At 43.2% G+C, this 14,885-nt stretch overlaps 1 protein-coding gene across 2 annotated transcripts in view; it reads right to left on the bottom strand.

Annotated features, from left to right (window-relative positions):
• The window catches only part of rgs7b (regulator of G protein signaling 7b), a 298,641-nt gene that overhangs the window by 31,230 nt on the left and 252,526 nt on the right, over positions 1–14,885 (bottom strand). For both annotated transcript variants that reach the window (XM_078405059.1, XM_078405060.1), the window contains exons 7-9: positions 8,859–8,923; positions 7,270–7,346; positions 2,868–2,949 (exon numbers count right to left, since the gene is read on the bottom strand). In XM_078405059.1, the coding sequence (XP_078261185.1) occupies positions 2,868–2,949; positions 7,270–7,346; positions 8,859–8,923 (224 nt within the window). The remainder of the gene's footprint in view (positions 1–2,867; positions 2,950–7,269; positions 7,347–8,858; positions 8,924–14,885) is intronic.

The following is a 14,885-nucleotide window of genomic DNA, read 5'->3' as shown; positions in this document are numbered from 1 at the left end:
GGAGCAAAGAGGTCCTTCTACAGTTGTACCGGGCCCTGGTGAGACCGCACCTGGAGTATTGTGTGCAGTTTTGGTCTCCAAATTTGAGGAAGGATATTCTTGCTATGGAGGGCGTGCAGCGTAGGTTCACTAGGTTAATTCCCGGAATGGCGGGACTGTCGTATGTTGAAAGGCTGGAGTGATTGGGCTTGTATACACTGGAATTTAGAAGGATGAGGGGGGATCTTATTGAAACATATAAGATAATTAGGGGATTGGACACATTAGAGGCAGGAAACATGTTCCCAATGTTGGGGGAGTCCAGAACAAGGGGCCACAGTTTAAGAATAAGGGGTAGGCCATTTAGAACGGAGATGAGGAAGAACTTTTTCAGTCAGAGAGTGGTGAAGGTGTGGAATTCTCTGCCTCAGAAGGCAGTGGAGGTCAGTTCGTTGGATGCTTTCAAGAGAGAGCTGGATAGAGCTCTTAAGGATAGCGGAATGAGGGGGTATGGGGAGAAGGCAGGAACGGGGTACTGATTGAGAGTGATCAGCCATGATCGCATTGAATGGCGGTGCTGGCTCGAAGGGCTGAATGGCCTACTCCTGCACCTATTGTCTATTGTCTATTGTCTATTGTCTATTATCTCACTAGATGCTGATGCACTTTGATGCTTGAGTGGGATAGATGGACTTTTAGTTGCGTGCCTTTTCTTCCTACTATATCCCTTCTGCTAACACACACTGAATAAAGATTCACCCTTGCACAAAACGTCATGTTCAAGCGATGCTGTCAGATGGTTTTAGTTTAGTTTAAGTTTAGTTTATTGTCACGTGTACCGAGGTACAGTGAAATGCTTTTGTTGCATGCTAACCAGTCAGTTAAAAGACAATATGCGATTACAATCGAGCCATTTACAGTGTATAGATATATGATAAAGGAATAATGTTTAGTGCAAAGTAAAGCCAGCAAAGTCCAATCAAGGATAGTCCGAGAGTCACCAAAGAGGCAGATAGACCACATTTGATCAGTCCAGAACTAACAGGGAGTGATACACACATTTATGTTATTGTTGTGCTTTTGAGACAATGTATTCATGGTATATGCTGAATTTTAGGTGCATGCAGAGTGGTAGTCCACAATTTCAAATGCTGTTGAAAATACTGGGAGGGTAAGACAAGGGGCTGTAAAGCATCAATGAGTGGGCTAAATTGAAGATAATGGCAACAGATGTGGATTTGTAGGGTATGGATTGAGAACTGGACAGCACAGTGGAGCAGTGGTAGAGCTGCTGCTTTACAGCGCCAGAGACCAGGGTTCGATCCTGAATACGGGTGGTGTCTGTACAGAGTTTGTACGTTCTCCCTGTGACCGCATGGATGCGGTCTCTCTGGGTGCTCCAGTTTCCTCCCACACTCCAAAGACGTGCTGGTTTGTATGTTAAATGGCTTCAATAAAACGTAAATTGTCCCTCGTGTGTAGGATAGTGTTAGTACACGGGGTGATTGGTGGTTGACGCAGACTCGGTGGGCTGAAATGTCTGTTTCCGCACTGTATCCCTGGACAATATTTGGACTATCTCACCCAAGATTATAATTAGATCTCTAGTCCATCATTTCAACTGAGCCAAAACTATCAATGACATCTTTAATGGATTCATCACCAAAATGTAGTGACAGTCCATGTGTGGAGAACTTGATTTTGCCTGTTTACTTCTTGTTTGTGACTGCTTTACTGTTCATGGTTATGAATTATTGGTTCAATATTTCAGCCCCATAATTACATATACATTCCACAACCACTGATATTATTCTGAATCCTTTGTACTTAGGTGAGTTAAATAAAAGGATCAAATGCAACACAATATCCTACTAATGCAATGAAGATCCAATTGGATTCAACATTCAACTTTTCATGTCATTTAAGTTGCGAAGAGCTTAAGGTACTCTGTTAAGCAATTAAGTTCCTGAGTCAGTGTCTGTTACTAGTTGGAATAAGTGGCCTCTCAAATCTCCCTGATAACTTGTTCTCTGAATTATTGTATTTGAGTGGAAGCATGCTATTATAACCCAATCACTTTAATCAAAAGCACAGAAATTGCTGGAGTAACTCAACGGGTCAGGCGGTATCTCTGGAGAACATGGATAAGTGACATTTTGGGTTTGGACCTTTCTTCCTGATTTATGTTCTCCAGAGATGTTGCCTGACCCGCTGAATCATTCCAGCACTTTATGCCCTTTTGTGTAAACCAGCATCTGCAGTTCCTTGTTTCTACACCTTAATCAAACTTAATCACAATGATCTCACTACATTTTCATAGGAGGACCACAACTCCAGCTTCAAATAACCAAACTTATTTTATGTAATAATAACTTAGCAAAGTGACCTGCCAAGCATTTTGAAAGGTTTGTTAATCATAAATGCACAATGAAGCATAAATGCACAATGACCACAATATTGTTGGTCATTTGCCCCCACCCTCCACCCCCACACACAACAGCACAAACACACAGGCACACACACACACACAGGCACACACACACACACACACATGCACACACACACCCACACATACACACACGCACACACACAAACACACACCCCACACATAAACACACACACGCACGCATGCACACACCCCCACACACACCCACACAAACACACACTCACACACAAACACACACTCACACACAAACACATGCACACACACACACAAACACAAACACACACACACACAACCATCACCTAATGCAGATATTCATGCGTATTCAAGATGGGAATATAATTGCAGGCAACAGCACATATCACAACATTACAAATGTTTCATGTTTAAAGCTATATTCTTTGAGATTATTCACCTATTATTCTTACATCTGGAGATTACTTACCACAGGTCTGTGTACATCCCAGAATGCTCTTTCTTGACTGTCAAGAATTTTTCTTTCAATTTTATCTCTTTTCTTATCAACTCTGTGAAAATTAACAGAAATTATTCTTGAATCTATTTATCTTGGATGTTTGAATGATGCCTTATATACAGAGAATGGTTGATACTCGGAACTTGTTGCCAGAGGAGATGGTGGATGCATTTACAATTGCTACAATTAAGAGATATTTAGACCAGCATTTAAATAGGTGAGGCACAAAAGTTTAGTTGAGTTTTTTGGCAAGTGCACCGAGGTACAGTGAAAAGCTTTTATTGCGTGTTAACCAGTCAGCGGAGAGACGATACACGATTAAAATCGAGCCATCCACAGTCTACAAACACATGAGAAAGGGAATAAGGAAGGGCACAGACCTGATGAGGGGACAAGAATTTAGAGTAGATGAGCAAAAAGGTGGGCACTGATGTAGTGGGCTGAAGGGCCCATTGCTGTAATGTACAATCTGTGACTATAACTACTTATATACAGCACTTTACTTCAAACAACATTTGAAATGGCAGTATGGATACAAGGTACAAATTAATGCATTGATTTTTAACTAACTTTTACATGCAGCCGGCACAGAGGTGGAGTGGTAGAGCTGCCAACTTTCAGTTCCAGATACCCGGGTTCAATCCTAACTATGGGTGCTTTCTGTAAGGAGTTTGCACATTCTCCCTGTGACATCCTCCCGGTGGGTTTTCTCCAGGTGCTCAGGTTTTCACCCACACTCCAAAGGCGTGCAAGTTTGTAGGTTAATTGGCTTTGGTAAAATCGTAAAAATGTCCCTAGTGTGTAGGATCGTGCTAGTGTACGGGGTCATCGCTGGTTGGTGTGGACTCGGTAGACAGAAGGGCCTGTTTCCACGCTGTAATCTCTAAAGTCTAAAGGTATGCCAAAGCAGTTTTGGGAGAGAACTCTTGAATGCAGGAGTGTTAGATAAAAGACTAATATTTCAAGGTGAGACAGACGAACCTGCATTGTGAATTTCCTTCAGTTCCTCCGTCATCCTAGGATCTCTTGCCAATAGAACATCTGGGAGATTGTTTGTATCTCCCTTAGTGAAGACAGATTCAACGTACCGGTTCAACTCGTCTGCCATTTCCTTGTTCCCCATAATAAATTCCCCTGCTTCTGTCTTCAAGGGACCCACATTTGCCTTAACTATTTTTTTCCTCTTCACATACCTAAAGAAAGTTTTACTATCTTCCTTTATATTATTGGCTAGCTTACCTTCGTACCTCATCTTTTCTCCCCGTATTGCCTTTTTAGTTATCTTCTGTTGCTCTTTAAAAGAGTCCCAATCCTCTGGCTTCCCACTCTTCTTTGCTGTGTTATACTTCTTCTCTTTTAGTTTTATGCTGTCCTTGACTTCCCTTGTCAGCCACGGTTGCCTCTTACTCCCCTTAAAATCTTTCCTCCTCTTTGGGATGAATTGATCCTGCAACTTCTGCATTATACCTGCCATTGCTGTTCCACCGTCCTCCCTGCTAGGGCCTCCTTCCAGTCAAATCTGGCCAGCTCCTGCCTCATGCCTCTGTAATCCCCTTTGCTGTATTGTAATACTGACACTTCCAATTTTCCCTTCTCCCTCTCAATTTGTAGATTAAAACTTATCATATTATGACTGCCGCTTAATGGCTCTTTTACCTTGAGTTCCCTTATCAAATCAGATTCATTACACAACACTAAATCCAGAATTGCCTTCTCCTCTGGTAGGCTCCAGTATAAGCTGTTCTAAGAATCCATCTCGAAGGCACTCCACAAAATCCCTTTCCTGGCGTCCAGTACCAACCTGATTTTCCCAGTCTACCTGCCTGTTGAAATCTCCCATAAGCCCCATGCTCTACTCCCTCTTCACACACGACTGTGTTCCTGCATTCGACACCAACACCATTGTCAAGTTTGCAGACGACACAACGGTGATCGGGCTGATCACCAACGGGGATGAAACAAACTATAGAGCGGAGGTGCAGAACCTGGCGGACTGGTGCTCGGATAACAACCTGTCCTAAATACCACCAAGACCAAAGAGCTGATCATCAACTTCCGTAGGTCACATAACGGGGAATATGCCCCGATCTCTATCAACGGGGACAGTGTGGAGAGAGTGTCCAGCTTCAAGTTTCTGGGCACTCACATTTCGGAGGACCTAACATGGTCCAATAACACTGCTGCGTTGGTCAAGAAGGCACAACAAAGACTGTTCTACTTAAGAACACTGAAAAAGTCTGGTCTACCCCAACAGCTGCTGACGACCTTCTACCGCTGCACCATAGAGAGCATCCTAACGCATGGCATCCCTGTGTGGTACCTCAGCTGCACGGAGGCAGAAAGGAAAGCTCTACAGCGGGTAGTCCATAGAGCTCAGAGGGCCATCGGAACACAGCTACCAGACTTGGAGGGCATCTACAACACACGATGCCTCAGAAAAGCCACCAGCATCCACAAAGACTCTTCACACCCCTGCAACAGTCTGTTCGAACTCCTTCCATCGGGCAGACGATACAAGGCCTTCTATGCCCGCACCTCCAGACTCAGGAACAGCTTCATCCCCAGGGCCATAGCTGCTATGAACCGGTCCTGCTGAGCCAGATGGCCACAACGCATAGATCAACTTGCACTTTACCCTGTCTAAAAACTGTTACAATTGTTTCGTTTCGTTGGGTTGCTGTTAATTACTTAAATTATTGCATCGTATGGGAGGCGCATTCCCAATCTCGTTGTACCCCTGGGTACAATGACAATAAAGATATATTGTATTGTATTATATTGTATTGTATTGTATTGTATAACCACGTAGCATTACATTTGTGACATGCCAATTTTAGCTCTTGATTCAACTTGCACCCTATGTCGAGGCTACTGTTTGGGGGCCTGTAGATAACTCCCATTAGGGTCTTTTTACCCTTACAATTCCTCATTTCTATCCATACCGATTCTACATCTCCTGATTCTATGTTCCCCCTTTGCAAGGGAGTGAATATCATTCCTTACCAACAGAGTGACCCCACCCCCTCTGCTCACCTGTCTGTCTTTTCGATAGGCCGTATACCCCTGAATATTCAGTTCCCAGCCCTGGTCCTCTTGTACCCATGTCTCTGTAATTCCCACAACATCATACTTGCCAATGTCTAACTGAGCCTCAAGCTCATCCACTTTATTTTTTATACTGCACGCATTTAAATACAACACTTTAACTTCGGTATTCACCTCCCCTCTCACACCATTGGCCCTGACCTTACTCTCTTATCCCATCTAGAACTTTCCTTCCCATTTACTCGAGAGTCCTTTGCAATTTCTCCTATATTCGCTTCCCCTTTAACTCCATATTCCCAATTTGTCAACCCCTCCCCCCCACTACTTAGTTTAAACCCACACGTGTAGCACTAGCAAACCTGCCTGCCAGAATGTTGGTCCCCCTGCTGTTAAGGTGTAACCCGTCCCGTTTGTACAGGTCTTCCCTACCCAGAAGAGATCTGAATTTCACCAATGTTTAGTTTTTTTAGTTTAGAGCTACAGATTGGAAACAGGCCCTTCAGCTCACCGAGTCTGTGCCAACGCATCAACCACCTATACATTAGTTCTACCCTACACACTAGGGAAAACTCAAGTGGCATGCCACCCAAAGATGGCATGTTGGTAGATTAATTGGCCATTGTAAAGTGTCCCTTGTGTGCATGTGTTAAATAGAATCAGGGGATTGTTAAGAATGTGGGGAGAATAAAAGATGGGTTAATGTAGCTTTAGTACAAATGTGTGGATGATTGTGCAGTGGGATGAAGGGCTTGCTTCCATCTGTACCCCTCAATGACTTTGTCACCATCATATCTCTGACTTTATTTCATTCTTTAGGGATTCAGCGCAGAAACCGGCCATTCGGCCCACTGACTAGTGATCACCCCATACACTCACGCTATCCTACACACTACGGACAATTTACAGAAGCCAATTTAACCTAGACCTGCACGTCTTTGCAGTGTGGGAAGAAACCAGAGTACCTGGAGAAAACTCACATAATCACAGTGAGAACGTACAAAATCCATTAGGACAGTACCTGTAGTCAGGATTGAATCTGGGTTTCTGGCGCTGTAAGGCAGCAACTCTACCGCTGTGCCACCGTGCCGCCCTTTAGGATGGTGCATTTTCCACCAAGGAGATTCTGGAAATATTCTCAAATCATTTTGTCTTGTCACCTGGTAATAGCTGCCAATGGTGCAGCTGAGTTAAATGTGATTCGGGCCAAAATACGGCATAGATTTAAAGTGAGAAAAAGGAAGAAGTCATTCTGCTAGTGACAACTATGTCAGTGTCGGAGCCAAATGTACTCGAGCTGGTGATACCGTGAGAAGAAACTCGTACTCACTTTGCTTGGGCTTCCGCTTGCATGAAGATAAATTCCCATTTTCGAGCAAATGCTCTCTGTAGACGGGCCAGGCTCTCCTAGGATTTGAACAATTTGATCAGTGCAGCAAACACCTGAGACCACTTACGGTTTGAAGTCAGTAAAGTCTCAAGACAAGATTGCATAGTTTATAATCCAGTGCACTACATTCGCTGCTCACATTGTGGTTTCCTCTACATTTGTAGAAATGAGAATGTGTGGCCGATTTGTTAAGTTGGAGAGAGTGCAGAGAAGATTTATGAGGATTTTGCCTGGACTCGAGGGCCTGAACTATAAGGAAAGGTTCCGTTTAGTTTACTTTAGTTTATTGTCTTGTGTACTGAGGTACAGTAAAAAAGATTTTGGGGTGTGTTAACCAGTCAGCTGAAAGACCTCACATGATTACAATCGAGCCATCGTTGGGAAGGTTCAAATTTATTACTAGGAGTGCAGGAGGCTGAGGGATGATCTTATAGAGGGAGTATGTAGGGAATAGATGTCATGAATGTCATAAAAGGAATAGAACAGGGAGTCTTTTACTCAGGTAGTGTATTCAAGGAATGGAGGACATAGGGTTAAGGTGAGAGGGTGAAATTTAATAGGACCCTGAGCGGCAACTTTTTCACTGAGGGAATGATGGGTATATGGAACAAGCTGCCAGAGGAAGTAGTTGAGGCAGGAACTATAACAACATTTAAAAGCCACTTGGACAGGTACAAGGATTGGAAAGGTTTAGAGGTATATGAGCCAAACATGAGCAAATGGGACCAGGTTAGATGAGGCATCTTGGTCGGCATGGACGAGGTGGACCAAAGCCCCTGTTTCTATGCAGTATGACTATGACTTTATGGAATACCTCCATACAGACTGCCTGAACAACCCTCAGGTTCCCCTTGTTGACACTTTAAATCTCCATCCATTTCCCACTTTGACCTATCCTGCTCTGTTTCAACAAGATCTAACGATATCTTGAGGAACGCATTTTGAAATTTAAAACTGACTTGTCTTCTGAGAGAGGGTATTTAACCTGCAAGTTTATTTCTGTTTCTTTCCATTTCAGAAATGCAATCTGACCTGCTGAATGCTTCCAGCATTTTTTTTTTAAATTTCAGTTCCCATGTTCGGGCTTCATATTTTGCAATCAAAGTAGCTTCACAATTCCTTCCACTAAATGGTTGCGACTTTAATTGTTAATTTGATCTTGCTCCCCACTGGAAGTGAATGACTATATCATTTTGACATGTCTTTTATCCGGATGGCTAGTTGTAAGAATTTCAAGCCTACGTTTGTAGCTTCTTTAATCAAATTATAGGATCCCAGATGAGAAACAGTCCAAATTCAATTAGCCCATGATTCATTCCACACGCTTTATAATTTGAACTTTCGTCAGTCCATTACAATATGTAACTCAAACGCAAAACTATTTGGAAAAGTGAGAGGCATTTTCCATAAGCTGGTATTTTAAGCACCAAAAGATAATGATACTCACACATTTGGTGAGTCAGTCAGTGCTTATCCAAATAGCTAGTAAATTCTGTTCTTCAGGATGAATTTATCAAATGGGTACTCACAGCTTCATAGTCCGTCAACTCTAACCGGGCTTTGTTTTGCATTGTTCGCTTGCAGAGATAAACCGCTGGGGAGAGAAGCAAAACAATTATTGATGCCTTGAGAAAGCACAGAACCAACACACTGATGAGTAGATTTTTTCCAATGCGGCATGGTGCCATGATCACGTCTGCACTGCCTGAATGTGCACCAGAGGCAAGCTCAAGAGAATTGCTTCTGCATTTTTAGTTTAGTTAAGTTTAGAGATACAGCGTGGAAACAGGCCCTTCAGCCCACAGAGTCCATGCTGATCAGCGATCACTTTAAACTTGAATTTAATACAGAGAAATGTGAGGTGTTGCATTTCTGGAGCAGTTGCATGGGCAGGGCGTGCACAGTGAATGATAGGGCTCTACGAGTGTTATAGAGCCGAGAGATCTAGGAGTACAGGTACATAGTTAATTGAAAGTGGCATCACAGGTACATAGGGTGATCAAAAAGGTTCTTGGTACATTAGCCTTCATCAGTCAGAAATTCCCTCTATCTCCATCCCTCCCCCACCCAAGTCGCACCAGCTTCTTGTTCTCACCTAGCAAACAGCTAACAATGGCATGTTTCCTTTATTATCATTTCTTATTTGCATATCTTTCATTCATTTGTTCTATGTCTCTCTACATCATCTACATCTCTTGTTTCCCTTTCCCCTGACTGGGGAAACGTCACCCTTCTTCTCTCCAGGGATGCTGCCTGTCCCATTGAGTTATTCCAGCATTTTGTTTCTTTCTTCGGTATAAACCAGCATCTGCAGTTCTTTTCTATATATTGAGTATAGAAGTTGGGAGGTCAAGTTGCAGTTGTCTAAGATGTTGGTGAGGCCACATTTAGAGTATTGTGTTCAGTTCTGGACACTGTGTTATAGGAAAGATGTTGTCAAACTGGAACGGGTACAGAGAAGATTTACGAGGATGGTGCCAGGACTAGCAGTTCTGAGCTATAGGCTGAGGTTGAGTAGGCTGGGACTCTATTCCTTGGAGTGCAGGAGGGGTGATCTTATAGAGGTATACAAGATCATGAGAGAAATAGATTGGGTAGATGCACATAGTCTCTTGCCCAGAGTAGGTGAATCGAGGACCAGAGGACATAGGTTTAAGGTGAAGGGGAAAAGAATTATAAGGAATCTGCGGGATAACTTTTCCACACAAAGGGTGGTGGATGTATGGAACAAGCTGCCAGAGGAAGTAGTTGAGGCAGGGACGATCCCAACATTTAAGAAGCAGTTAGACAGGTACACGGATATGACAGGTTTGAAGGAACATGGACCAAGTGCAGGCAGGTGAGACCAGTGTATCTGGGACATGTTGGCCGGTGTGGGCAACGTGGGCCGAAGGGTTTCCACCCTGTAGAAATCTATGACTGTGATTAGCTCTATCCTACATACGAAGGACAATTTGCAGAAGCCAATTAACCTACAAATCTGCATTGTGCCAGAGACCCAGCTTCAATCCTGACCATCTAAGCTAGTCCCATTTGCCCGCATTTGGTCTATTTCCCTCTCAATCTTTCCTATCCATGTACCTGTCCCAGTCTCTTTCATATGCTTTTACAGTACCTGCCTCTATTACCTCCTCTGGCAGTCATTTCATATACCCACCACCCATGCTGACCATCAAACATGGCGTCAATCTCAAACATTAATGGAGCCACAGCACAGCTCGTACATGTGGGCTCAGTGGACTATTTCTCTACACTTTGGTAATCGGGATGTGCTTAGGCATGGCAATAATCTACAAGACTGTATTTAACAAAAAGATTTCGCTGTACATCTGCACATGTGACAATACAGTACCGTTGAACAACCAATTGCAACATTCCTATTTTAATCTTCTCGTATTCCCATCAAACCCCCCTGGATTCTACCACTTGCCTGTTCAAGGGACAATGTACACCAGGCAATTCATCTTTCAACCTACTGGTCTTTGGGAAATGCAAGGGGATCATAACACCCAGAGGAAACCCACATGGTCACAAGGGGAACATGCAAAGTCCACACAAACATTTGAAAGGTCAGGTCTGAACTCAGGTCCATGGGGATGGTATGTTGTAGCTCCACCAGTTTTAACACCGTGGCATCCATTTCTTTGCACCCATTCCATCATCTGATCCTCAACTTATATTTTCCAAAGAAAGTTGGTGAGTTGCTGGGTCCTGAACTTTGATATGTGCAGATAACCAACTGCATTTCCTTAGGAACGGAACAATGGTGAAGTACACAAAGTGCTGGAGTAACTCAGCGGGTCAGCCATCATCTCTGGAGAAAAGGGATGGGTGACGTTTCGGGTCGGGACCCTTCTTCTGACATGCAGGGTCCCGACCCAAAATGTCACCCATCCATTTTCTCCAGAGATGCTGCCTGACACGCTGAGTTACTCCAGCGCTTTGTGTCTATTTTTGGTATAAACCAGCATCTGTAGTTCTTTGTTCCTATTGATGAAGTACACTTGACAGTTTTTATGGATTTGAGAAGCATTATCTCAAAAACAGATTATGCTTTTTTGAGAAAAAGTGCAGTGATGCTTTAGTGTATGGTACACAATGTTCCAGGACTGCTATGCACCTGCCAAATTGGCAATGGGGTGCAGGATTGATCTAATTTAAACTGGCATTAATGTTCTGGCATCTGGAAGTGGCATACCGCATTGGAAGGTGAAAAGGACTGATTAAAGACTTTAGGGAACTCTAACCTGATGGGTGCATTGTTCTCTTGCAACTCCTACTGGCATTACATTCAAAAACTGATGCTTGCACAAGCACGATCATAAGGTCAAGCAACATAATTGGAAAGTATCTTAACCATGAAATCCACTGAAATTCTTTAACCTATAATAGGAAGTGTTCGGTTTTATGTTTTAATGATAAAGATTTATGTTTTAATTTTAACTTGCAAATTCAGGGACAATTTCATCTCAGCTGTTATCAGGCAACTGAACTGTCCTCTCCCCAGCTAGAATGCAGTCCTGACCTACCATCTACCTCATTGGAGACATTCATACTATTTTTAATCAGACTTCACTGGATTTTATCTTACACAAAATGTTATACTAATTAACCAGTATCTCCACGGCTTGATTGTAATCATGAATACTCTCCAGATTCAGGGAGTTTCTTCACAGCTGTTATCGGGCAATTGAATCATCCTACCAACACCTAGAGAGCAGTCCTGAACTACTATCTACCTCATTGGAGACCCATTGGACTAGCTTTGATCGGACTTTACTGGCTTTATCTTGCACTAAATGCTATTCATCATATTCCCTTTATCAGGTATCTGTACACAGTGGATGGCTCTATTGTATTCATGTGTAGTCTTTTTGCAGACTGGATAACGCAAATCAAAAAAAGCATTTCACTGTACCTCAGTATATGTGACAATAATAAACTGAACTAAATTAAATTAAACTAAACTTCTCTCCAAAGATGCTGAGTTGTTCCAGCAATTTGTGTCTACCTATAAAATAAACTGAAGTTATCTCTTTGAAAATGACAAGTTTCTGGGAACTATTATGTAACATTAGAACACAGTGGGTGCTGGAGAATATACATGGACATCCGTCAGAAACACAGGAAGTCACTTAAAAATGATCACAGAAATATCCATGCTGGTTTCTGGAGGGAGAGCATCAGGGGGTACAAAGGAAACTGCTTATGCTAATTTGGCACATGAAAAATTAATTTTGTTTATGACTTTCAAAACAGACTCGGACATTTTCAGCATTTGTGCACTAACAGCAGACCAAGGCTTGTTACAAGAATTGATATAATGTTAGGGAAAGAATGAGCTGAAATACTTATAACCTGTTCGATATATTTTCTTGGCAAACCATAACATTTCCTCGGAAAACCCTCAAGCTTTGTGCCTGGCACTGAACTGATTTTGGAAACACAAAAAGATACAAGGTAACTATTATAATTGGTGGTGAAAGTCTACACATGAATGTTTCCCACACTTGGCCAGCAGAGCCAAACTAGAGGTTTCCAAACCAATGATGTATGTGTTGCTGGGTTGTGCAAGACAGCACTGTGCTGGGTGCAAGGACGACACTGTGTAACAGTTGTCTTAATTTTCATCATGGAATGAAGATATATATGCCTACATTATACCATTGTTCCTCCTCCAGTAAAGGTCGTTCTAGACCGGACAGTCATAGAGACTTACAGCACAGAAGCAGGTTCTTCAACTCAACTTGTCCACAACGACCAAATGCCCATCTAAGCTTATTCCATTTGCCTAAATTTGAAACCTTTGAACTATATCCCTTGAAACTGTTTATATCCATGTACCATGTATCCATGTCCAAGCGTCTTCTAAATGCTATTATAGTGCCTGCCTCAACCACTTTCTCTGGCAGGCTCAGTCTGAAGAAGGGTCTCGAACCGAAATGTCACTCATTCCTTCTATCCAGAGATGCTGCCTGTCCCGCTGAGTTACTCCAGCATTTTGTGTCTATCTTCGGTGTAAACCAGCATCTGCAGTTCCTTCCTACACATTTCCTCTGGCAGCTCACTCATACTGTATACTCATCACACTGTATAAAAAAAATTCCCCTCAGATTTCTATTAAATCTTTCCCTTCTCACCTTAAATCTGACTTTGCAGCGCAGTTTTTCTTTTCTGCTTTTTGAACAGCTTTTAGCTGCAGCTCAATTCTTCCAATCCGAAGAAGGGTTATGACCTGAAACGCCACCTATTCCTTTTCTCCAGAGATGCTGCCTGTCCCACTGAGTTTCTCCAACAGCTTAGTTCTATCTTTGTTATAAGCCAGCATCTGCAGTTCCTTCCTGCACATTTTGTCAATCCTTCCTGTATTGTCTAACGCTGCATTTTTCCAGGAGCCTAAACAATGGACCAATTTAGATACTCTTTCATATTTTGGGACCCTGACAAGGCCAATGTTTATTGCCCATTGCTAATTGCCCCTGAGGACGTGGTATGATGAGTCACGTTACTGAATCATCCCCACGGTTAAGGACGTCTACAACGGTGGTGAGTAACGACATTCAGGATTCAGACAACAATTATTTAGAGTCATAGTCATACAGTGTGGAAACAAGCTCTTCGGTCCAACTTGCCCACGCCGGCTAACTTGTCCCATCTACACTTGTCCCACCTGCCTGTGTTTGGCCCATATCCCTCGAAACCTATCCTATACATGTACCTGTTTAAATGTTTCTTAAACATTGTGATATTACCTGCCTCAACTACTTTGTTCCATACACCCACCATCTTTTGTGGCAATGAGGCGGAGGATGGTGTCCATTATTGCCAATTGTCCACTATAACTGAATGAAGGGGGTAAAGCTTAATGCAAGACCGGTTGGGAGCAGGGGGGGGGGTTAACCCAGTGGGGGTTAACAGGCCCCCAGCAGAGCCCCCAGCCCCACACGCGGTGCACCAGGGACGTGCCTGGTACTCACGCCGCCTTCATGCTGCTCGCTCTCTCCGCTCCCGTGACCAGAAGCTCCCGCCACGCGGCGCCAGCTCAATGGGGAACTGGCGGTAGTGGTGGGTGGTGCAACGGGAGCCTCAGCCCACTATAATTGAAATCCGCTAGATAGAGGTCCGTTATTGCGAAGGTTTACTATAGTTTATCAATACATTTAACTTAGTCAAGAGACATTGAATGGTTGAATAGATATTCTGTTTGGGGGGGGGGTGATCGGTAAAATCTGGGGGATTACAGGTTTAACAATCAATCAACAATTTAAAATCAGTTTCAAAAATGAATTTATGGAGTTTAGCTGCACAACACATCCTTGTCTGGGATTTTTTAGAGATAAGCATGGAAACAGGCCCTTCGGCCCACCCAGTCCGCACCGACCATCGATCACCCTGTATACTAACACAATACTACACACTTGGACAATTTACAGAAGCCAATTAACCTACAAACCTGCATGTCTTTGGAATGTGGGAAGAAACTGGAGCACCTGGAGGAAACCCACACGGTCACAGGGAGAACGTACAAACTCCATACAGATAGCACTCATAGTCAG

Source organism: Rhinoraja longicauda, chromosome 9, assembly GCF_053455715.1.
Source record: "Rhinoraja longicauda isolate Sanriku21f chromosome 9, sRhiLon1.1, whole genome shotgun sequence".
Taxonomy (NCBI): domain Eukaryota; kingdom Metazoa; phylum Chordata; class Chondrichthyes; order Rajiformes; family Arhynchobatidae; genus Rhinoraja; species Rhinoraja longicauda.
The sequence above is the reverse complement of the archived record's forward strand: the minus strand, read 5'-3'. Positions and strand labels throughout refer to the sequence as shown.